Source organism: Pipistrellus kuhlii, unplaced genomic scaffold, assembly GCF_014108245.1.
Source record: "Pipistrellus kuhlii isolate mPipKuh1 unplaced genomic scaffold, mPipKuh1.p scaffold_m20_p_11, whole genome shotgun sequence".
In the NCBI taxonomy this organism is placed as follows: domain Eukaryota; kingdom Metazoa; phylum Chordata; class Mammalia; order Chiroptera; family Vespertilionidae; genus Pipistrellus; species Pipistrellus kuhlii.
Window position 1 is genome coordinate 41,191,978 of NW_023425416.1, and position 24,447 is coordinate 41,216,424.

Here is a 24,447-nt window from a genome sequence, read left to right on the forward strand (position 1 = left end):
ATAGGAGGATGCCAATTATATGCCAGACTCTGGCAGCTCCCTATTGTGGTCAAGTTGTTATTTACCTAATAAATGGACAATTAACTGTTAATTTACATGAAAAGTTATTTACTGAGTGTTAATTATACTGAAAGCTCTGAGCCTCCCCTTAATGGAAGGGGCTTACGTCAGAGCAATTCTAGAGTCCCTACAATTAACACTTATTTTGAGTTTAGTCTACCAGGCCGTGCTTTCTTTTTTGAAGGAAAGTATAAAAAATGCAGCCTAGACGTGCAAAAACTCCCATAGAGGACTCTTAGGTCCTTTATTTACTAAACAAAGGCTTGGGTAAGAGCTGAAAAGTCCGCGTGTGGCAAGTTGAACAGTTTCCCTCGTTTGATGTAATGTCCGCAGCCTTTAAAACGCATTCCTACGTTTACCCTTATTTCCAGTGAACAAACTTTATTAAAACATCCCTGCATTTACCCTTATTTCCAGAGAACAAACTTTATTTTTGCAATTAGAAAAATACAAGAAGTGGAGAAAAAAAAAAAAAAAGCGAGACAAAAACCGCACTTCTCCAGCTCCCCCCGAGGTCTTTTCAGAGGTAGGGGCTGACTGCGGGGCTCCCAAGAGTTTTCCGCACCCGCAAACTTGTCTCCGATCACAAGCCGGTTGTGGCAGGGCGCGGGGCGGACCGCGGCGTCCTCATCGGCAGCTCACTCGCTGCATCGGCCGCTGGGCGCCCGGGGCGGCGGAGCCCCGCGGGCCAAACACGCGCGGCCGGGACGAGGTGTGGCGCGCCTGCGCGCTCAGTCACGTGGCGGGGGGGGGGGGCGCTCCACGCTAAGCGGGTTAAAAGCCGCGTCCACGGCGGACCCGCGAGCTCCTGGCCGGTCTGCGGGGCGCTCTCCGCGTCCTTTAAACCGGTTTTGACGGAGGCTGCTCCACTGCTGTGGATCTTATCTCCCCACACCTCTCGGCTCGGCTCCACGCAACGGGCGGATCCGCCCAGCACCCTTCCTCGCCGAGTAACGCAGGAGGAGCGCGAAACCGCGTCTTTCAACTGACAATGAAACCCTAACCTCCCCGCACGGCCGCTCCGGGCGAACGCGCGCGAGGCCGGGAGGGGGAGGGGGAAGAGGAGGAAGGGGAGGGAGTAAACGGTTGGCCTAAGCCACGCCCCCATCTCGCGCCCCTATTGGCAGGCTCCATGGCTCTGGGCACGCCCCCTAACGGACCTGTCGCATTGTGACAGGTGGAGAAGCCAGTTCCTGTTGGGCAGGGGGCGGAGCCAGGGACTGACTGAGCTCCGCCCGGGCTCCGGGTCGCTCCTCCTCCTCCTGCTCCTCTCGGCGGGGCAGGCAGGCAGGCGGCGGGTGTGAGGAGGAATGTCATTGCTGTTACGGCTCGAGGTGCTGCCTCCGTCCGCTCCCGCTCCTCCTCTGGCGCCCTCGTCCCGTCGGCTCTCGCCGCTGCCGCAGCTGCCCCAGGGACACGTATGGCTAGTGGGGCGCTAGGGCCATCCGAGTTGAGAGAGCGGCGGTCGCGGCCGCTGCGGAGGCGTAGACTCTCCGCCGCCGCCTCCACCTCCACCCCCTGTTTCCCGGCCTCGCGGCGCTGAGGGCGGGAGCGCGCGCGCGGGGCGCTTCCCTCCTCCTCCTTTTTATTCTTCCTCCTCTTCCTCCTCCTCCGGATCCCCGCCCAGCACCCCTCGCACCAGGCGGCGGCGGCGGCGGCGGCGAGTAGCGAGCCCGCCGCCGGGGCACAACATGGCGGAGCCCTCGGCCCCGGAGAGCAAGCACAAGTCGTCCCTCAACTCGTCTTCGTGGAGCGGCCTCATGGCCCTGGGCAACAGCCGGCACGGCCACCACGGGCCCGGGGCCCAGTGCGCGCACAAGGCGGCGGGCGGCGTGGCGGCGCCGCCGAAGCCGGCCCCCGCGGGGCTGTCCGGGGGGCTGTCGCAGCCGGCCGGCTGGCAGTCGCTGCTCTCCTTCACCATCCTCTTCCTGGCCTGGCTGGCCGGCTTCAGCTCGCGCCTCTTCGCCGTCATTCGCTTCGAAAGCATCATCCACGAGTTCGACCCGTGGTGAGTGCCCCGCCGCCCCTCCCCCGCCCGCCCGCGGGGACCCCCCTCCCCGCCCCGTCTCCCCCGGCGGAGGTGGGCGCGGGTCCCCGAGTTCCGGGCGAAGTTTCCCCCGAGCAGCCTCCCCCTGGCCAGGCGTTGGGGTCCCGGATAGGGACCTAGACACCCCCCCCCTCGCCCCCCGGCTGGGCCAGGGTGACCACCCCGGGGAAGGGTGAGCGAAGCCCCCTGGCAGCCGAGGGCTCGGGTCCCAGGGATCCGGACGGGCCACGGCGGGAGCCGGCCGACCGACCGGTAGCGGGCGGACTCCCCTGCCTTCCCTGCCCGTGGCTATCTCGTTCTTTCATTTAAAAAAAAAAAAAATTAAAAATTTTTTATTTATTTTTTTGCGGTCGCGTGTTTGCTACTTTGGGGATGTGATCGGCCCCGGGGATTGCCCTGTTGCGGTTCGGGATGAGTCCAGATGTGCAGGAACCCTCCCTGCCTGCTCAGCCTCGCTGTCTTCATGCTTTTACCGTTTCTCTTTTTTTCTCTCTCTCTCTCATTATACAAGAAGGGGAGAAGAGTGAGCGAGGTGTTGTAGGAAAAGAAAGAATATCCCTGAAAGTGATCTGAAAGCTAGGGACTCATTTAACATTAGATTTTTTCAAGAGTGTTTTTTTTGTTGTTGTTTTTCCCAAGGCCCTGAAGTGCACTCAGCCCCGCACTGTTCCCCAATTATCTCGGGTCGCTTTTTAAAAGAGCAAAATCGTTCCTCTGTTGTAGCCAAACTGTCACCCTCAGTATGTTGTGCACGATATCCCAGAGCATGGCGCTAGTTCCTTTCTTGGTCTCCGCGGGAAGGTGGAGAGGGAGCCCTAGATTACTACCGACTTGCACATGGTATCGCGGCTGACCTGAATGCTTTAGAAAATTACCCCATTAAGAACACCAGTTAAATTTAGTCACTCTACTAGTCTGTGACTTATCTAGAAGAAGATTGCTTTAATTTATTTTCTAACTTGCGAACCTGAGTTGTTTTTTCAACCTGAGCCTAACTTAATTCATTTCTCTAACCTATCAGCCTTGATGAATCTTAACTTGCTAGACCTAACTAAACTTTCGAACATTTATCATTTGAAATGCAGAGAGAAAATCTTGAGAGTTACTAAATACATAGTTAATAAATGTTTTGTGGAGTAAGTTACCCATATATCAAAGTGCTGTGATTGGAGTTGTGTTATGGATAGAAAAATTAATAGTACATCATGTATTGAACACCAAAGGGGCCCACTTATGGAGAACTCAATTTAGGATAACAGTTAATTACTGACATTCTTTGGTGAAAATTTTAATTCCATTTTAGAAGTTTTGTGTTTTTTTCCCTAACACCTTTTAGAAAATAACTTTTTGTTTGTTTGTTTTCAAGCTGTGGAGACCTTATATATTTATTACAGAGTTAGAAAATAACTTATGTTACCTGGAACCACAGAAGGAAGGAAATTATTGTAAAGCTTTGTGCTAGACCCAGTATTCTTAGTCTTCCTTTTGAAACACCAAATTAGATAAAAAGGAAATTGGAACCAGAAAATGAAAACTGCTAGTATTGTACTGAACAGTGTGAAAAGAGAAAGTTTTCTTCAGATTACTACAACTGAAGTTCGTGGCTGACCCAACATTACTGGTAACAAAAATTATATTTTCAGAGTATCATTTTTATAAACTGGAAGGCCAAATATAGTTCAGTAGTAATAATGAGGGTTGTAGAAAAAAATTCACTGCTGAACGATGAAATGGTTTTGAAGATTAAAAGTCTGCATCAAGTTATCCAAAGATTACTAATGAAATTGAGTATTGTAATCATGGAAAATCTTAATGGGTTGCTTCACAGATTATTTATATATATATTATGTATGTATTATACATTTTTAAGTATGGCAAAAAAAAATTTCTTTTTCTGGTTTCTAGAAAATACTTGAAGATCATAACCCTTTTTTATCCACAATAACATTTGTTTAACTTACATTTTCCTTTGTATAAAACACATTTCAGAAACTTTTTTTCCATAAACATTCTTTAGCTAAATGTTTAACATCTGAATTCTATGACACATACACGAATTTAAAAGTATGCACACCTCTTCAGTCTTAGAGATCTTTAGGTGTTCTGTTTATTGATAGTTTCAGCATTTGTATTTCCTTATATTTCTGATTAAATGTTTATACTGTTAGAGAATTCTGATTAGTAGTTAATATCCCTTTGTTATAAATTGTTTCTATTCCTAATTGGGGATAGATAAACCTAATGTCTTAAGTATAATTCAGGTGACTTTAATGAAAGCATTAGGTTTAAGACAAAAAGAAAACCTGTTTGCTCACTCTTCAGATCTTTTAAAGATTTCCAATTGTTAGGATTCTCATTCTTATATTGTTTGAAAACTTTAAAAAGGCAGTTACGTGTAGATTGCCTCTCATTCATGATAACTTCAGATTTTTAAAGCAGTTGTCCTTCAAAGCTACTACTAATAGTACCAATACTTTGATCGACTATCTAATATCTTAGGGTTATATATTAGCTTGGTAGTCTCTCAGATTACCATTTAACATTTAGCAATGGACATGAACCTTTAATAATTTTTAAATGTTTTTTCTCAAGTTCTGTATTTACAAAGCAGTTTATTCTGGCCTTCCCTGGTCCCTTTTTCCATGTCTCTGTTCCTGGCTTCATTTCTGAAGTATTTTTAGTGAAAAGTTTACTTTCTCTGATTGTTGTTTCTATAAATTTTACTGTTCTTGTGTAAGACTCTAGTTAGCTGTTGAAGGTTACTCATTGTCAAAGCTATACTTTTTTTTTTTATTGTCATGGTTTTGTTTATAAATCTTACCGGTTATAAGGGGTGGTATATGATGTTGAATATTATCTATTTATTGAATTTTAAAGTACAATGCACATTTTTAGAACTTAGCAACATTTTTGGTAATGATTTTCTTGTTATTTCACTTCAGTAATTTCCTCCTTTATCGGTTGAGTTGATCAGACATGAGGAAGCAGCTTGAAAATGTTCTCTCCACTTGCCAATCATTTGGTTGACCAACTAGTTTAACAGCACCAGATATTATTTCATCTTATTTTTATCTGGAGCAAAATGTAGTTTCTACTTATTTTTGTTGTAATTATTATACTTTCATATTATATTAACCAAGTATGGTTTCCATAGCTTGTATCTTGATAAATTAGGGTACCTTTCCCCACAAAAGCAACAGAAAAGTCATCCTATGTAAGAGCTGCCCTTTTTCCTGCCTGCCCAAGGGTTATAGTGGATTCTCCCTAGAGCTGTAAAGAGAATTCTCTGAGCTTTGAGTTTGGGCCCCAGTTAGCTGTAAAAGGACACCAGATGACTTTTTTGCAGGGCAGAAAACTGCAGAGTAGAGTTGAAATTTGGAATGCAATGCTTCATAGATACTATGGTATATTAGTACAAAACATGTTTTAAAAGGAGTGATAAACTTTTAGAACATAAGCTATTTGTAAGTTGGGGGGATACTTCCTGTGCTTTGAGATCTCCATGTTTTTCTTCATTTTGCAGATGACAAAAAGAGGCTATTGACCTCAGTTCTGAAGAAGACAAAATGGGTAATAAAAACAGTTTTAGAACAAAATGTCCCTAAATCTTAAAAAGTGTGGAATTATTAGCAACTGCACTTTTTTCTACTCTTGAGCTCTTGAGACCATTTTAAGTTACAAGAACATTTAGGGAGGAAATGCAAGGGAGTGTCTTGAGATGCTGGATTGGATGATGGAATTGGACCTGCTCCCATTTGGGGTCAAGCGTGGGGCTCCTATAGGTAGTAATCACTGGGTTTCATGAGGCATATGATAGGTTTTGGGATAGTAAGGATCTGTAAGCAAAGACTAGAATTTTTTCTTTCCCTTTAGGGTTTTCTTAAGTGCTAACTTGCGTAGGACTGAATGCCCCTTACTGCCTGCCATATGTAGTTTGCATAAAGACAACATTATAGACCAAGCATTAGAAACTCAGAATGAAGATTTACATTTTAGGCTCTAACCCAGTTATGAATATGAGAAAATTTATTATCCTATATCTACTTAACCTGCCTCTGGTTTTTATGCTCTCTGTAAGTTTTGAGTGCTTTGGATTATGACAGAAAAGATGAAAGAGTTATAGTGAACATTCATACTCAACAGTGAGTATTTTACTTTATCATCTTTCTATCTGTCCATTACTGCTTTAAAAGCAGGTACAGATCATGTGCTGGTCATTATAATAAAAGAATGTTATCATGTTCCCCAACTCCACAATAAAGAGCATCTCATTTTTGGAAGCATTTATTTCTGTAGTACTTGAACATAATTAGCATAAATATTCTTTCTGTATGATTCTCAATTGGATGCAGATTAGAATAAGATTCAGTTATTCTGGGTTTTGGTTAGTAACTTACTTGAGTACATCATTAGTCAGTACATTAGCTCATGTGTGTTACATAACTTTGCTGATTCTGGTAGATATTTTTTGTTTTTAAGCCACTTTTTTCTGAAAGGTTTCTTTCTTTGTCCTCACTTTATTTACTTCTAATCATGTATAATTTCCAGGGAGTTAAAAATTTACTTAGAAAGTGGCAATATTGTAGAATTGGGGGTTGGGGAGAGGCTGGTTAAATAAGAGTAAGGGTAAGGATAAGAGTAAGAAAAGGCTCCTATATTTTAGGTAGATATTGGTTAACTGACTAGTAGACTTGCTAGGAAACCTAACAACTATTTGGAATGTTATCTCTTTGGAAAAATACTTTCATTGTTTAAAATAAAAGACAGCTAAACATAATTTGGAATATAACCTGTATATGTTGGTGAATGCCTTTATGTTGGTCAAGTTTGTACTATTTTTAAATAAGTGAATTTTTAATGAATTGTGACTGGTACCCTAATTAAGTTGACCATATCATCTGTGACCATTTTTCTTTTCTTTCTGTAGAACTAAGTTGTTGTAGGATAACTTTAATATATGGTTTAAATGATGGTAAACACTCCATTTTTAGTGTCTTCCAACTTGATTTGAGATCTCAGAATTGAGGAGATTAAGTAGCATCTTTCATTTCTATAAACAAAAGACACTTCACTTTAGTATTCCCCACAGGGTAAATAATACAGGTCTGCCTGTCTCCAAAATCTCGTCGTCGTCATCGTCGTCGTCGTCGTCGTCCCCCTCCTTTTTTGTTTTTTGTGGGGTTTTTTTTGCATACTCTGTTCCTAGGCCAGCTTTAAATGAAAGTCTCCTCCACTTAATTTGTTTTTTAATCAGCTGCCCTGATTTAAGTCTTAACATATTGGCCTATCAAAATACCTGGGGCACAATCTGTGCTTTAGCTGAACTCACTAGTAGGTTGATGGCTAAATTACTCTGTTTTGATGTAGAGAGAGAAGAGTTGATGATGGCTTGATGATTAGGAAATTTTCAGAGATGGGAATTTTAAGACAATAGCTGAATGAGAAGAAAAGGTAATTGAATCCAAGTGGATGTTGTTTTCATTTAGATTTTTGTTTGTAAGAGATTCATATTAATGAGATTGGAAATACCAAGCCATTCCAGGTAAGGGTTGGAAGCTTAAATTTCAGAGTAGACCCAGAATTCTGTAGCCTAAAGGACTTTCAGAGTATCTCCACATTGGCTTGTCTTGTTTCCCCGACAAAGAAGCTAAGAGAGGGGCGAAGTACTTTTTCTGAGGTGGGACAGTTGTAGCTTGGCAAGATTCTTTTCTGTTTTCTTTGCACCTGTTTTTGCATTGAGGGAATTTTTTAAGTTGTTTGAAATTTATTTCAGAAGATGAGGGGAAGTTCTTTTATACCACAATATTGGAACTGTTGGCAATTCAAGTTTAGCTATGGAAACCGCTTTTGTGTGAAGTTTCACTTCTTTTAGAATTAGTGATTTTAAAAATTATGTGCATCAGTTACCTGTAACTTCCATAAGTTAATAGTTTCAATATTTTTTCTCAAACTTTATTTTTTTAACTTTTTTCCTTCATTTTTATCCAAAGGGAAATAAATTTTGCATGAAAACAAAGAAATTTTATGTTTGTATTAATAAAGTGTTAATGATTGGTTGATAATGTTTCTTTTGGAGTTTTCTTTTAATTCATGCCTTCCAGGTTTATTAGCTATTCTCAGGTAGTTAAATATTTTTCTTCACAGTACCGTTTCTTTTCTTTAGGGATATCTAGCAATTTCTCCAATTTACAAATGAATTTGTATGTTTTTCTTTTAATGTATTTTTATTGATTTCAGAAAGGAAAGGAGAGGGGGGAAAAGATAGAAACATCAGTGATGAGAATCTTTGATCAACTGCCTCTTGCACACACTCAGGAACCAAAGCCACAACCCGGGCATGTGCCTTGATTGGGAATTGAACCCTCACCTTCTGGTTCATAGGTGGATGCTCATCCACTGAGCCACGCCCACTGGCTGGGCTGAATTTGGTTTTTAAACTTAAATTATTGGATCCCTCTCTTTCTCCCCACAGGTAGATAATGTTGCAGTATATATTGTATTCCATACTATTAAAAAAATTAAAATGTAGTAATTTATAATTAATTTCTAAAGTTTCAGAGTGTACACAGCTTAAATTATTGTTTGTTCCTGGCCAAATGAGTGGAATAGAGTTGGTGAAAAGAATTATGATTGGGAACTCACTTTTGATTGCCATGTTTACTAGATGCCTTTTCTTTTTAAACATATAACATAATTTAGTTTCAGGTTTGACATAATGATTCAATATTTGTGTATATTTCAAAATGTTCATCACAATAAGTCTAGTTAACATTCATCACCATACATAGTTACAGATTTTTTTTGTGAGAACTTTTAAGATCTCTTAGCACTTCATGCCTGTTCTTAAAACAGGAAACACTGTAAAGTGCAATATACCCTATTTAAGAAGGTTTAATTATTAAAATAAACTATTATACTATATTGTGTAATCCACATGAGAAACAATGAAGTACAGAATTATTGGAAGATAACACTCTTGTAGTTTTGAAATATTCTTTGAAAATGTCTTAAATGTTTATTTACATATACAAAGACTGTGTTCTACAAAGGTGTTCAGTTTCAGTCTTCAAATTTGTTTTCTTTCATGGTGAAATAGCACATTCTGAAACATGTATAAAACTAATTTACAGTGTAGTGTGTGACCAGTTATAAAATGAACACCAGATTAAGAAATAGAACGTTGCCAGCACCCCAGAGTCCTTGGTGTGTGTTTCTTGTTCCCAACTCCCCTTTCATAGTAATTTCATCCTTTTTTTCCTCATAGTTGGTATAATTCTTTATTGTTGCCTATTTTAAAGCTAGATAAATATACTTGGGGCTTCTCTATCTTCCTTTTTTTTTTTTTTTTTTTTTTTAGCATTGCTTTAAATGTTGTCTTCATTGATCAAAGGGTGGTTTTGAAAGTGTGTAGGAAATAAAGTTTAGAAATAATTTGATTAGCCAGGTTTCTTACCCTCTTGAGTTTTCATGCTCTTTTGCAGCAGAAAGTATCTAAAAAAGGGAAGGCATTTCATCTCTGCGCTGGAGCTCAAAAATTACTTCATGATTGAACTCTTGATCTGGACTCAGCAGCTTGTCTCCAGATAATCTTGACTAACTGGCCACACAGATTCAATCTTATAATTGACACTGAGACTACAAGGAAAATCAAGTGGGGGAGGAGACATCACTGTCTCTAAAGAGACAAAAGATAATAAAATAACCAGATAAATGCAAAATTATTAGTATTTAAATTAGTATTTATGTTACAGATCCTAAACTGTGGTTTTTGCCAACTGTTGTTCAATTTAAAGTATACTAAAATTTACATAGGAAAAGGAGGGGTTGAAGTTAGTTCTTGGAAGAGAAAGAAAAAAAATGTTGGAAGGGGGATGTAAACTGAAAGAATTTAGGAGAACCCTAAGAATGGACTGTTAAATGTACTTATATTCTTGTTGGGGATTTTTTATCCTGGATTGTGTGTAATTTTATTGTGTAGCTATCATGGGATCATTAATAGCTTGTATTTGTTACATTGTTTTTCATGTTGTTTTCTTTCAATTTTCCATGGCTGCCATTTTTATTTTTCCCCAAAATCTTTGTTTTCTTTATTGATTTAATTATTTTTGGTCTTTAGGAAAAATAGGAAAGGTATGATAAGATCCTTTCAGAAATATCTTTGGGGGAATACTAAGTTTTATTCAAAGAAAGGTTAAAAGCAAAGGTCGTGGATCTTTATATAAGAATTTGAAACCTGCCGAAACCGGTTTGGCTCAGTGGTAGAGCATCGGTCTGCGGATTGAAAGGTCCCGGGTTCGATTCCAGTCAAGGGCATGTACCTTGGTTGCGGGCACATCCCCGGTGGTGGGTGTGCAGGAGGCAGCTGTTCTCTCTCATCGACGTTTCTAGCTCTCTATCCCTCTCCCTTCCTCTCTGTAAAAAAGTCAATAAAGTATATTTTAAAAAAAAGAATTTGAAATCTGTTGGTTGTGCAAATTTGGCACTGTGTGTTAGGAAGTGATTAAGTATAGGAAATGTGATTCCAGCTTAGAAGCTTTTTAAATATTAGAAAATAGTTCTTAAGATAAACTTGAATGCTCTCTAATGCATTTCTGTTTATTGGTCAGGATGATTTTGGTCCAATTCAATGTTGTGTGGTTTTTTTTTTTTTCTTGATGTGCATTAGTATGGAATCCATGCTACTTAAATGGATAATTTAACTAGAACTGCCTTTCTTCAAACTTTAAATTTTGTCAGTCAGTATTCAAACTTAGAATTTAAACAAAGTATCACAAGAAAGGTATATACACTTATTACCCATTCTCCCCCAAATCCTATGCAATACTAGTATATATATGCCAGGGAGAAATATAAATGGCTTTGAATTAGGCTCTATTTTGGATAATGGTTCAATATAATGATTTGTTATTTTAATCCCCCTGGTATTCTTATATGAATTCCCCAAGGACGTGGAGATTCTTTTCTAAAATGTATTAACTGTTAGAAAACATGCCAGGCATTATTTCTTTCAGAAATAGCAATCTAGTATAGCTTAGCTGTCTTATATTTGGGATGTATAAGTACATGTTTTATTAATCCCAATATACTACTAGTAAAGCAAATTTACTTAATTTAAATTTTGTTCAGAACTGTTCACTTAACAATTATTAGGCTTACAGCCATTTTGAAAAAGAGATTTTGTTACTTGTTCTTTGACTTAAATAAGATGATATTATGGTGAAATGGTGCTTATTTCTCCCTCTAATGATAATAATATTAATAACTTACTGTTCTCATTACAGGTAGCCTAACAGAAGACCTTTCCTAATCTTACTAGAATATATTTATACCTACACTGTATTGGGAACAAAGTGAATGTTCATTTTATATTAACACAGATCATTTATCCTTAATGATAACCACACTTTGTTTTTGGTGGTGATGATAGTAGAGGCATTCTTTATTGTGTAATACCTTGATTAACCTTGGATTTGACAGTGATGGATGTCAGTAAAATCGTGTGTAGTTGTTTGATCTTCATCCCTGTTTCTGGTACAGAGCTCTTAAAACTCGTATCATTTTCTAAATGGGGGGAGGGGTGTCTTTTGGAATGTTAGTGAGGTGACTTTTGGAAAGCCCCTAGGTAATCTAAGGATCGGGGATGGTTGCCAGAGGAACCAGCCTTGATATTAAAGGGTTGGAACTGTAAGCTTCACCCCCAAGCCTTCTGGGAGGGGAGTGGGACTGGGAGTTGAATCACCTGTGGTCAATAATGTAATCAGTCATGCCTGTGTAATGGAGCCTCTAGAATAGGGGTGTCAAACTCAATCAGAGAAGGGGCCAAAATCTAAAATCCAGCCTAAATCGCGGGCCGAATGGTTTACTGAACAGTCATAAACTGTCATTGTGATGGAAACGCAGCGGAGTGCAGTGATGACAGCGCAGTGCGGGCCACATTGCAAGGCCTGGCGGGACGGATTTGGCCCGCGGGCCTTGTGTTTGACACATGTGCTCTAGAAAAACCCCAAAGTTAGGAGTTCAGAGAGCGTCCAGGTTGGTGAACATGTGGAGATTTGTGGGGGAGTGCTCAGAGAGGGCATTGAATCCTTACACCCTTTCCCAGATACCTTGTCCCATGCATCTCTTCTGCCTGGTTCTGAGTTCTGTGCTTTTATGATAAACCAGAGGCCCGATGCATGAGGATTTGTGCAAGAATGGACCTTCCTTCTCCTGGCTGCTGGCACCGCTCTGGCTGGAGCCACCCTCTTGCTTCAGCCTGGAGCTGCCTTTCTGCCTTCCCATGCTGCACAGAGGCCCTGGGCCACTGAGATGGTGCTGAATGCTGCGTCGTTGCCATGGTGACGACACAAATGTCCAGCCCAGCTGCTCAGCACCTGCCTGTGCAAATTAATCCTCCATCTTTGTCCGGTTAATTTGCATACTCATTCCTGAATGGCTGGTGGGTGTCATGAAGGTATGGTCAATTTGCATCTAACTCCTTTATTAGTTTAGAGATTTTATTACTATAGATGGGTGATCTAGTAAGTAAAGTGTTTTTCTGAGTTCTATTAGCCATTTTAGCAAGTTGGTGTGGGTGGGTGTCAGTCTTATAGGACTGAGCTCTTAACCTGTGGGATCTGATGTTATCTTTAGATAGTGTCAGAATTGAGTTGAATTGTTGAACACTCAGCTGGTGTCAGAGAAATGCTTGATGGTGTGAATCCCTCCCCCACTCGCGCACACCCTTCCCCCCCCCCCCACACACACACACATGGATTGGTTAATAGTGAACAGCATAATCTCTTTCAATTAAGGTGTCTTTAATTTTATAGAAGGAAATAATTGATGATGATTACAGAAGTAATTTATGTCATTGATTACCATCAGCAATTGGGAGATGGTTGATTGGCCGGATAATTTAGGAAGCACCTTAATAAAGGGAGATATTTTGTTGCATTAGTATTTCTCCCAAGTACAATGAACTCTGAGGGAGTTCTGTCTCAAGTTTTAACTCACTAGTTGAACACTGAATAAGAAAAGACAGACTAGTTAATATGAGTGGTAAAAGTTTCAGTGCTATTAACTTTTAAAATAGACGAAATAAGACAAATGTCAGCAGTAGAAGTAAAATTTCCAAACTGGCATTTTGTTTGAACTTGAGTAAATCTATCCTGATGTGGAGGAAGAGTAAGAATAGATATCGTCATTGTATATACAGGCATTGGACTATACTAAAGTCATGCTAATGATGAGTTTGGATGGGGTTAGATTAATGATCCACTTGGTTTCTTGGCTCTTGACTTAACTTTATGAATACAGGTAATTAACATGGAAATTAAGTAACTCTTAAGGAAGGCACCACAGCTTTGATCTCATTTAAACTTGCTCATAAGAAATTAAAGTATACTAAACAAAAATATTCATTACGGAAAAAGTTTCTTGTCTCCATTAAAGTGTTTCTGCAATGGAAATATCTTTGTGTCAATTACTGGGGGTGGAGGGGTCATTGAATATTTTAGATCTTGAGAGTTAAATAAGCCAAGACATAAAGTCTTTATCTTCTTTTATTATGGATTGAACTCTTGACAAAATGACTTTATGGTCAGCTCTTTAATTATACTATTATTCCCAGTAATAACAGTATTCCTATGAGTCCTAAACCTGATATGCTGTAATGATCAGTTTTAGATGTTTCACTTAAAAATGTGTGTTTTAAAAACAAAATCTTTATCAATGTGCCTTTAAAAAAAACCTGTAGCTGGCAGAGTTTGTTGAATATATTGAGAATCATAACATTGCATATGTTCATAATTTAAAAATTTTAACACATTTGATTCATGGGAGTTTAATTTCAATACTAAAATTATTTTTATTCTAGGCCTTAGCCAAAGGAAACTTTTATTTTAATATGCTAACCAACTTTTTGGCATTTGAAGAATAAGATATAAAAAAATGTGGTTGATGAAATAAATCTAATCTTAAGATTGTGTAAAGGTTATTTTTTCAAAGTAGAAAAATGAACTTGAAGAGCAACTAATAGCTTTTTTTTAAGCCTCACCCGAGGACATACTTAGAGGGAGGGAGAGAGAGAAACATTGATGTGAAACAGACACTCATTGTTGCCTTTCCTATGTGCCTCTACTGGTGATTGAACCTGAAACCTTTTGGTGTACAGGACGACCTTCAATAAATGGAACCACTCCAGCCCCACCCAACTAATACCATTTTTAAGATATATTTTTTGAAGATTGTTAAAATGAGTCAGTCACTTTATTAGAAAGGGAAATTTCTTTAATTTTTGGTTGTTATATAATAGTTTAACACCTTTAGTGTCTAATATAAGCAGCATTTAAAATTAAAGATTTTTCCTTTTTTTAGTAAAGTTAAAAATTCTGAACTTCTAAAAGTGTAGTAAATAGTTGTAACTGTTGGGTGTAAATTGCAACATAATATAAAGTTATATTAACTTTTATAAGTCAATCTATATTGAAAATCCTACTTGTATATAAGAACATAAGTACCCATTTATGTAACTATGAACACAATGATAGAACACCTGAGAAACCCCTACCCAACTATAGAACTGAAACATTACTAATTTTGCATCTATTTAAGTTCCTTCTCTAACCTATCGTCTTGGTTTTCTTCTTGGCACCAGGAAACCACTGTCCTGAGTTTTGTTTAACATTCCCTTTGCCATATTATAAAACAAAACAAAACTCATGTCTCATGTATCTCTAGAGAACATATTGCTAAGTTTTGCTTTGGAGCTTTAAAAAAAATAGTAATATTTTCTATGTAATTTTTGATTTGCATTTATATATTTGGGAGTTGTTGGACACTTGGGCTTCCTGTTTTTAAAAATGTTACTATGATGCAACTGTATGCATGCTACCTAGGGTATTTACCTGGAAATTTTGTCATAATATGTTTTAATTATTTATAAAACTAAAGTACATCACCCCAAAATTTAGTGACAAAAATAATATTTTCTTCACAATTCAGTGGATTCAGTGAGAGGTTCTTCTGCGTTATGGTGTCAGCTGTGGTGCTGGGATGATTGCAGTCATCTACACTCAGCTGGGGCTGGAATGACTGAAATGTTACAGTTCAGAGTAATCTGGAATCTTGATTGGGAGCTCAGCTGTGGCTTTTGACTCCTTGTGGATACTTGGGCTGCTTCACAGCAGGATGGCTGTGTTCTAAGAAAGAGCATTCCAAGAGAGAGGAAACTGCCAGACCAGTTAAGGCCTAGAATCATCAGGATCATTTACACTTATGTTTTTCTGTTCAGTATAGACTCAGTCCTCTCAAGTCAAAGGAGAAGATGCATATACAGGTAGAGGCATAATTAATTGTTTTGGGCCAGTCTTTAAAAACCAGCAACCACAGTATGTTTGTCATTTTTATTTCCTCTTTTGTGAAATACCTTTTCATTTCTTTGGTTAGTGTTTTTATTGGGTTGTTTTGGATTTTTTGAGCGAGGAGAGACTAAGTCTGGGGTAAATTTCTGCAAATCTTAATGGATTTTGTGCTTTATTGGTCCTTAAGCAGTCTTAAGAGGTAGATATTTTATTACTCCCATTTTACAAATGAGAGAAGCGCTGCTTAGTACATTAAGAGAATAGGCTTTGAAGTCAGCCTCGTTTGATATTTTTTGGTATAAAGAATAGGATGTGTAAACATGTACAGTTACGAAATAGCATGATGCTTCCATCAGCCTACTTGTTACACCCCTCACCCTCCAAAGGATTGAGACTTAGACAGCTTTATAAGCAATTTTTATTCATTTATGGTCAATTATAATGTTTGAGATAAAGTGTGACTTGTTATGAGGCGACTCAGGCCAGATGTTGTCAAATGTCTTGCCCACAGTGAGTTTAAAGTTCAGCTTCAAGTTTTTTCTTGTCTTTCCTGCTTTCCCTATCATGCTGCCTGAAGCAACAATTCTATCTGTACTGAAGAGATGTACTGAGATGTCTGTCTTCAACATACAAAATGTAATGATCAGAAACTATACTTATATACACAAAATGATCTTCCTAAATTTGAGGGTTGGGAAGAAGAGTCTACAAGTTTATTTCTGCATATTTTATATTTGTTCAGGCAAAATGTACATTTTTTGAATGGCCTGCATTGTGGAACTAACAATTTCTCTGTGGCATTTTCAGTTTTAATTCAGCTGCATGCCTACACTGTTCTTTTTAAAATACCTAAGGCAAATATTTGAGTATTAATTGTGAGTCTCTCTGGCTTCTATTATAATTTTATAAAACTACTAGAGGCCTGGTGCACGAAATTTGTGCAATGGGGGGGGGTCCCCTCAGCCCAACCTGCACCCTCTCCAATCAGGGGATGTCCTACTGACAGCTTAGGCCCACTCCCCATGGTTCTCTGCTCTCTGCAGGGCCTGGCTGCTTCGCCACTGCTGCTGCAACAAAGCTTCCATGACCCGCTGTCCTCTTTCTGTCTGCCAGGCCTCGGGACTTCACACCACCATGGAATGAAGCCACCATTCCCTTTTGCCTAAGGGCGGATCCAGCTGCGCCACTCACCTGCTGCGCGCCACTCAACCCCACTCCCCTCCCCCCCACCTCCTACCCCCCCCCCCCCACACACACACACACGTGTCTGTGGACTCCAGCAATGGGGCTGGCAGGGCTGAGGGGACTGGGCATAGCCATCTGTGGCTATGGGTGCCACCATCTTTGTGAGAGAGTGACGGTTAATTTGCATATTACCCTTTTATTAGCTAGGATTTTAATTATAAGTCATAAGATTCTTAATTTCTACTATAAAGCATGGTGGTAGTAGGGTCAGTAAAAAAAAAATCAGCCAATTTCTTTCCACTCTCTTCTGAAATTCATTATACCTTAAAAGTGGAGAAATGGTAGTAAAACTAGTCTGATTACCAAAACATAAATGTTTGAAATGTATTGGCAGATCCTGATGAACTGTTCCAACTGAATAATTTAGAGGGCTGGCAGCGGGAACAGTTGGGGGCAAGCACACTGGCACTGGGGGCAGTTGGGGGTGATCAGGCTGGCGGGAGTTCATTTGGGGCGAGTAGGCCAGCAGGCAAAGTGGTTAGGGGCAATCAGGCAGACAGGCAAGTGAGCAGTTAGCAGCCAGCAGTACCAGATTGTGAGAGAGATGTCCGACTGCCGGTTTAAGCCCGATCCCTGTAAACCAGCAGTAGGACATCCTTCGAGAGGTCCCAGATTGGAGAAGGTGCAGACCAGGCTGAGGGACACCCCCCCTCCCCTGTGCACAAATTTTGTGCACTGGGCCACCAGTTATTATATAATGTCAGTAAATTAGATAATAATAAATAAATGTAAATATAACATGTTTACATGTAACATTTGTTGGAGATTTTGTTTCTGTAATACACGAATGTGTGCCTGACTTTAATGTGTATTACACATGCATGTGCTCTGTAGAGAGAAAAAATACATGCAGGTCTCTCTAGATTTAAATCTATAGGGGAGCAAGTACCTGTTTCCCCGAAAATAAGACAGTGTCTTATATTAATTTTTTCTCCCAAAGTTGCACTAGGTCTTATTTTCAGGGGATGTCTTATCTTTCCATGCGCTAGGTCTTATTTTTGGAGGATATCTTATTTTCGGGGAAACACGGTAGTTTTAATTTATCAAATACATTATTTTATATGTGATCCTAGAATATTTTTTTTAAGTGGCACTAGGACACTTACACAAACCTTATTTTGGTGCCAGCTTCTCATTCTTTTTTTTCAATTAGTTTATCCTTTATAAAACAGGAGAGGCCCTCTTTTTCAAATGGTATTTATGGAAATTGATAGCTGTCACTGCAGGTCAAGGCAAAAAATAGGGATCTGGTTTTCATTTAATATGTATTTGGAATAAGTTTTTCTCTGTGTGTTCTTAATGAATTTAATATCATTTGGTTTCTAATTCACCTTACCTTAAATGGGAGGGTATAGAAAAGCTCAAGAGGTCTGCAGGATGTTTTCAGCTTTTGAATAATAACCCTTGTTTTTTCATGTGTTGCTCTGAAGTAGACTGTAAACGGGTAGTTTATCAATCTGATACATACAGCCTGCTCTCTGCTTATGAAAGATCTTGAATCAGAATGACCTATCCATGAATTGTAAGAGTATGGAGCTTAACATCCTGTTGGAACTGCTTGTACATAAATGAGTAGTGGTGACTTGGTGGTATGACAATGGTTAATCTATATTTGTGGATCTTTTCAAACTTTAGAATTGACCTATGTAAAATGACTTCTTGCTCTGCATCGTTAGTAACCCTTTGAAATTTTACTGTTTGGCAGTTATTTAAACACTTATATCAATTTCTGTAATCATACTAGGTTTGAATATATCCTCACATGAGTTTCTATAGTTGAAGTAATAAAGTTAGCTTTGTGTTTTATATGATTACCTAGAGAGTGTTCATATGTATCACATGGTAGGATTGGATTTAGATTGTTAGTTTAGTAGTCTTACTAAACTGTTCTTTTTTTTCTGCCTGGTGTATTTATTTAATTAACATGTCAATCTGGCATGTTTTTGTTTTTTATCCTGCCACTAGATGGCAGGAATAATAAAAGGTAGTTTGAAATGTCAACTTTAGCTTGTGGATCTTAGCTGCTTTGTACCTTTCTTATACTGTTGTTTTAATTTTTCATTAGTGCTGAATTTTGTGCCAGCTAATGAAACTTCGGTAGATCTGGCATCTTGTGTAGTCTAAGAGTACCTAGTGCCAGGGTAAAGGAGAAAAGAATGAACAGAAGAAAATCTTTATGTAATTATTGATTTTCTAGCCCTGTGCTTTTCATTTCTATTTTTATTTTCTCTTTGTGGAATTCTATTTCTTAGTGTTCTTATACTAGAGGCGTGATGCATGAAAATTCGTACAAGGATGGGACTTCTTTCCCTTGGCTGTTAGCACCACCTTCACTCGGGCTTGAGCCACCTTTCTGCCTTTGCTCCGGCCCTAAGCTACCTTTCCACCTTCTGCGTTGCTGTGGCAACGACACAAGCGCCCTGCCACTGGCAGCTAGGTGCCTGTGTATGCAAAGTAATCTGCCATCTTGTTGGGTTAATTTACATATTCCTGGTTGGCTGGTGGATGTTGTGAAGGTACAGTCAATTTGCATCTTTCTCTTTTATTAGTGTAGATTGGCATCTATAACTAGTAATTTCTGTTGATGACATTAGCCTCATTTATGAGGTGAATTAATCTGGCCAATTTTGTAAAATCTTACAACACTGTACTTTGCAAACAAACTCAGAGTTATAATTGACCATATAAATCTTTTCACAGAATGATTTTCTAAAGAGCCTGTTTATAATCTTTGAAAAATAGTGGGCAGATGCTGGGTAGTGTGGTGTAGCTTCCACAATTATGTTCCATTACATAAGACTTCGTCTTACTAGTGGACTTGCAGTCTCCCATTGCTGGAGTTATGAAGTAAGCAGCCATTCTATATAATAAAATGCTAATATGCAAATTGACCTGCAGTGGAATGACCGGTTGCTATGAATGTGCACTGACCACCAGGGGGCAGATACACAATGCAGGAGCTGCCTCCTGGTGGTCAGTGAGTTCCCAGAGGGTGAGTGCCACTTAGCCAGAAGCTGGACTCACACAGCTGGCAAGTGCAGTGGTGGTGGCGGGAATTACAGCCGTGTTAAGGATGTCCCAACTGCCACAGGGAATGGACCTAAGCCATCAGTCAGACAACCCCAAGGGCTCCTGGACTACGAGAGGGCACAGGCTGGGCTGAGGGTCCTGCCCACCCTTCCACTCCTCCAACCCCCACCTCATGAGTGCACAAATTTTGTGCATTGAGCCTCTAATGTTGTAGATAGAAGTCCATGTAGCAGAGAACTGCTGGCAGCCTTTATGAGGCTCCAACCAACGAACAGCATCAAGGAAATGGATTCTACTTAATTGAGCTTGAGATGCTTGGCTTTGGTGAGGTGTATCTCATTTGGAATTTTGGTTTTCAGATGGTCTCCCTCAAGAAAAGAACCAGCTTAACACAGATTTTCTTATTTTAATAAAGCCACTTATCATTAGAGGTCTTTAGGAAGCAATGTGGCCAGGACTCTGAAATTAGAAAAATACATCTTTTCCACAAAGCCAATATCCTTTTTAAAAGAATGTTGTTTTCTCCTTGTTTTCTCATACTGTAGTTTTTACTACTATATTTTTGTAGAAATAGGAAAAGCCTTTTTCTTTTTTGTGAAGGGAAAAAGAAATTCATTGAAATAGTAAGTATTAGAAGTATGTAATGAAGAAGGTAAGCTTCCATTGGTTTACTTAGAGTGGAGACTCTACTTTTAGGTAGTATAATATACTAGTGGTCCGATGCATCAAGATTTGTGCAAGAATGGGCCTTCCTTCCCCTGGCTGCTGTCACTGCCTCTATTCTGGCTGGAACCGCCTTTCCACTCTGGCCCGGAGCCACCTTTCTGCCTTCCCACGCTGCCCAGAGTGGCTGGGGTGGTGTGGAACACCTGCGTCATTGCCATGGCTGCTCAGCACCTGTGTATGCAAATTAATCCTCCATCTTTGGGTTAATTTGCATGCTCCTGATTGGTTGGTGGGTGTCACAAAGGTACATTCAATTAGCATGTTACTCTGTTATTAGGTAGATTACTTGAATAAGTTAAGTTCAAAAGGAGCTACAGATCCTCCCCCACCCCCACCCCTATGGATTTTTGGCATTTTTTTCCTTCAGAGAGAGATGGAGAATGTCTTAAAATAGAAAGGATTTTTTCGTTTATGAAAATAATTTTCTCACTTGTCATTAACAAGACTGCTTAAAGATGTAAGGAAAATGGGATAGAGTAAAATGTTACTTTTAAAATTGATAAAACAACCATACTTGTAATTCCTGTGTTATTAGAAAAATTTAATAACGGGAATCAGGAAGAGATGCAGAACTAATTGTTAAACTTTAAATCCATAAGTAATTTGTTCAAATCAAAATACTGATAAGTTATGGTGATGATTACTAATGAAGACTATCTCTTGGAAAATGTTACAGTCATGGGCAATAGGAACAACAGAGTTAAACTGTCTTGAATTCTTTTTTTCTTATCATGAAAAGGAGGTTTTGCTTTCTGTCAGATAAATTTTTGAGTCATGTATAATCTCTGTCTTATAAAAGTGAACTGGCTCTTTGAAAGATCAAATTCCTTGTTCCTATAAACAGTTTTAAAAGTATGAAGGAAAATTTCTGAGAAAAAAATACTTGCACATTACTTTTTTGTTGTTGTTGTTCTTTTTTTTATTTTAAAAAGTCTTTATTGTTGAGTATTATATATGTTCTCTGCCCCCCCCTCCCTTTTTCTTCCACCTAGATCCCGCCCCATCCAGGCATTCACCACCTTATTACCTTTGTCCATGGGTAATGCATGTATGCATAAGTTCTTTGGCTATTTCTTCCAGCCCCAACCCATTTCACCCCCTTCCTTCTAAGATTTATAAGTTTGTTGTGTTCACATGCCTTTAGTTCTGTTTTATTCATAAGTTTAGTTTGTTCATTAGATTCTAATATTTATTTTTAGATTCAATTGTTGATATTCATTTAGTGCCATTTTATCATCCATATATTTTTTTCTCCACCCCCCCCCCCCCCTTAAAAAAGACCCTTTAAATTTCATGTAATATTTGTTTGGTGGTGATGAACTCTTTTAGCTTTATCTTGTTTTGTGAAGCTCTTTATTTGACCTTCAATTCTAAATGATAGCTTTGCTGGGTAGCATAATCTTTAATTCCTTGCTTTTCATCATTTTGAATATTTCTTGCCACTTCCTTCTGCCTGCAAAGTTTCTGTTGAGAAATCAGCTGACAGTCGTTTGGGTCCTCCCTTGTAGGTAACTAACTGCTTTTCTCTTGCAGCTTTTAAGATTCTATGTCTTTAACCTTTGGCATTTTAATTATGATGTGTCTTATTGTAGGCTTCTTCAGGTTCATCTTGTTTGAGACTCTGTACTTCCTGGACTTGGGTGTCTATTTTTTTCTCCAGGGTAAGGGAAGTTTTCTGTCATTTTTTCAAATAGGTTTTCAATTTCTTGCTCCCTCTTTTCTTTTGAGCATCCCCATTGAGTGAGTGTTGATACACTTGAAGTTGTCCCAAAGGCTCCTTACACTATGTTTATTTTATTTTTTATATTTTTATTGATTTCAACGAGAGAGAGACATTGATGAGAGAGAATTATTCATTGACTGCCTCCTGCACTCCCCCTACTGGGGATTGAGCCCGCATCCCAGGCATATGCCCTTGACTGGAATCGAAACCAAGACCCTTCAGTCCTCAAGATGACGCTCTATCTACTGAGCCAAACAGGCTAGGGCAGTGGTCGGCAAACTCATTAGTCAACAGAGCCAAATATCAACAGTACGACGATTGAAATTTTTTTTGAGAGCCAAGTTTTTTAAACTTTTTCTAACACCACTTCTTCAAAATAGACTCGCCCAGGTCATGGTATTTTGTGGAAGAGCCACACTCAAGGGACCAAAGAGTCATATGTGGCTCGTGAGCTGCAGTTTGCTGACTGTGGGGCTAGGGCTTTTTTATATTTTTGGGTTCTTATTTCTTTTTGCTGTTCTGATCTGGTGTTTTTCTCATATTTTAAATTGCTGATTTGATTCTTGGCCTCTTCTCTACTGTTGATTCCTTATAAGTTTTTCATTGCAGTTAGTGTATCTTTCATTTCTAAATGGTCCTTTTTTATGTCGTTGATTTTCTCACTAAATTCCTTGAAGTTCTAAGTTCCTTGAGCATCCTTATAACCATTGCTTTGAATTTTGTATCTGGTAGTTTGCTTGCTTCTATTTTATTTTTATTTTTCTGGAGATTTCTTTTGTCCTTTCATGTGTGACATGTTTCTTTGTGCATTTTGGCTGTTTCCCTGTCTTTGTTCTATGTATTAAGTAGAACAGCTATATCTCCTGGAGTTGATAGAATGGCCTTATGTAATAGAGTGTCCTGTAGGGCTCAGTGGCTCAGCCTCCCCAGTCACCTGAGATGGGCACTCAATGTGTGTCCCTGTGTGGGCTATGTGCATTGTCCTGTTGTAGTTGAGACTTGATTACTATTGGTACCACTGGGAGGGATTGATCCCCAGGATCATCAGCTGTTCAGACCACCTGCGACTGTAGCAGAAAAGCTGCTGTGCAGGAGACACCCCTATAGAGTAGGACTTGTTTTAGTAGGGTTTTGGTGCTCATTGAGTCTACCCCTTGAGTGTGTTGCTCTTGAATATGGTAGGATTGTAATATGGGATGATCTGAGGCTGACCACTGGGTGCACTGGCTCTAGGGCCTCATGGGAGGTGCAAAGTCAGCTACTACCTGTGACCTACCTTGGGCCACCATGCACAAGCTACAAAGAGATCTGCAGACGACTGCTACTTGTATTGGGCTTGGAACTGCCTAGGTGGTCATAGCATTAAGGCTAACAATATACTGTTCTTTCACTTAATTTATTCTTAGACATTTTTCTGATTTTCTTGTGTGTGTGTGTGTGTGGTGTGTGTGTGTGTGACACTGCCATATTTTTACAAAGAATTGGGAATTAATTAAACATAGAAAACTGTTTCCCACCTCTAAGATTTCTTCTTGAAGATAGAAAAGCCATAGGTTAATTTTAGGACTGGGGCATAATTTTACTTACTTACTTATTTATTTATTTATTTATTTATGCCTTTAAGATTAAGGGTATTGAATGATATTTTTCTTTAGTACATAATCGTGAGATTTCATTGTGGTTTTGAGTATACATTAGATATTCTAGTGTGATGTAAGATGAAATAGCAAATTTAAATCAAATGTATCAAGTGGTTAGGTCTCCAACAAGATCCATAGGAGGAAAATGCAGAGGCAGCCCTAGTTTACAAATGTGTTGGCACTTTTGTTTTCCTAAATAAACAATGTAGTTTAGTCTTATGTTGAAAAGCCTTAGCCAGTTTGTAAAGTACCATTTAAGCTGTAATGTTTTTAATACAGTATTGTACTAATATCTCTACTAGAACCTCAGAAGTATAACCATTTTTCCATAAATGGGATTCCAATATTTAATCTTGTCTTGCTTTTTTAGGAAGTAGTTTCTTTTCCCTAAATCAAGCATATAATCTGGTCTTAGCTTTTGGAGAGTTTGTTGGGATGAAGAAGATACAATCTATGGAATTTATAAGGAATTTTTTTTAAAGGTGGTTTCTGTGGGAGGCGAGCCCACTGTCTCCTGGCCCACGCTCAGCTGCAGAAACTGCAGGCCGGGCCCCCTGTCCCTGTCCATGTCAGCTCCGGCTCCAGGCATGGTGACAAAGCAAGCATTCCACCAGGTCGTTCACACTGCCCACT

At 39.3% G+C, this 24,447-nt stretch overlaps 1 protein-coding gene across 4 annotated transcripts in view; it reads left to right on the forward strand.

Annotated features, from left to right (window-relative positions):
* Nucleotides 1-1,750: 1,750 nt before the first annotated feature.
* Nucleotides 1,751-24,447, forward strand: part of STT3B (STT3 oligosaccharyltransferase complex catalytic subunit B) — a 66,878-nt gene continuing 44,181 nt past the window's right edge. For all 4 annotated transcript variants that reach the window (XM_036431683.2, XM_036431685.2, XM_036431686.2 and 1 more), the window contains exon 1: nucleotides 1,751-2,068. In XM_036431683.2, coding sequence (XP_036287576.1) covers nucleotides 1,752-2,068 — 317 coding nt within the window. In that variant the 5' untranslated portion in view covers nucleotide 1,751. The remainder of the gene's footprint in view (nucleotides 2,069-24,447) is intronic.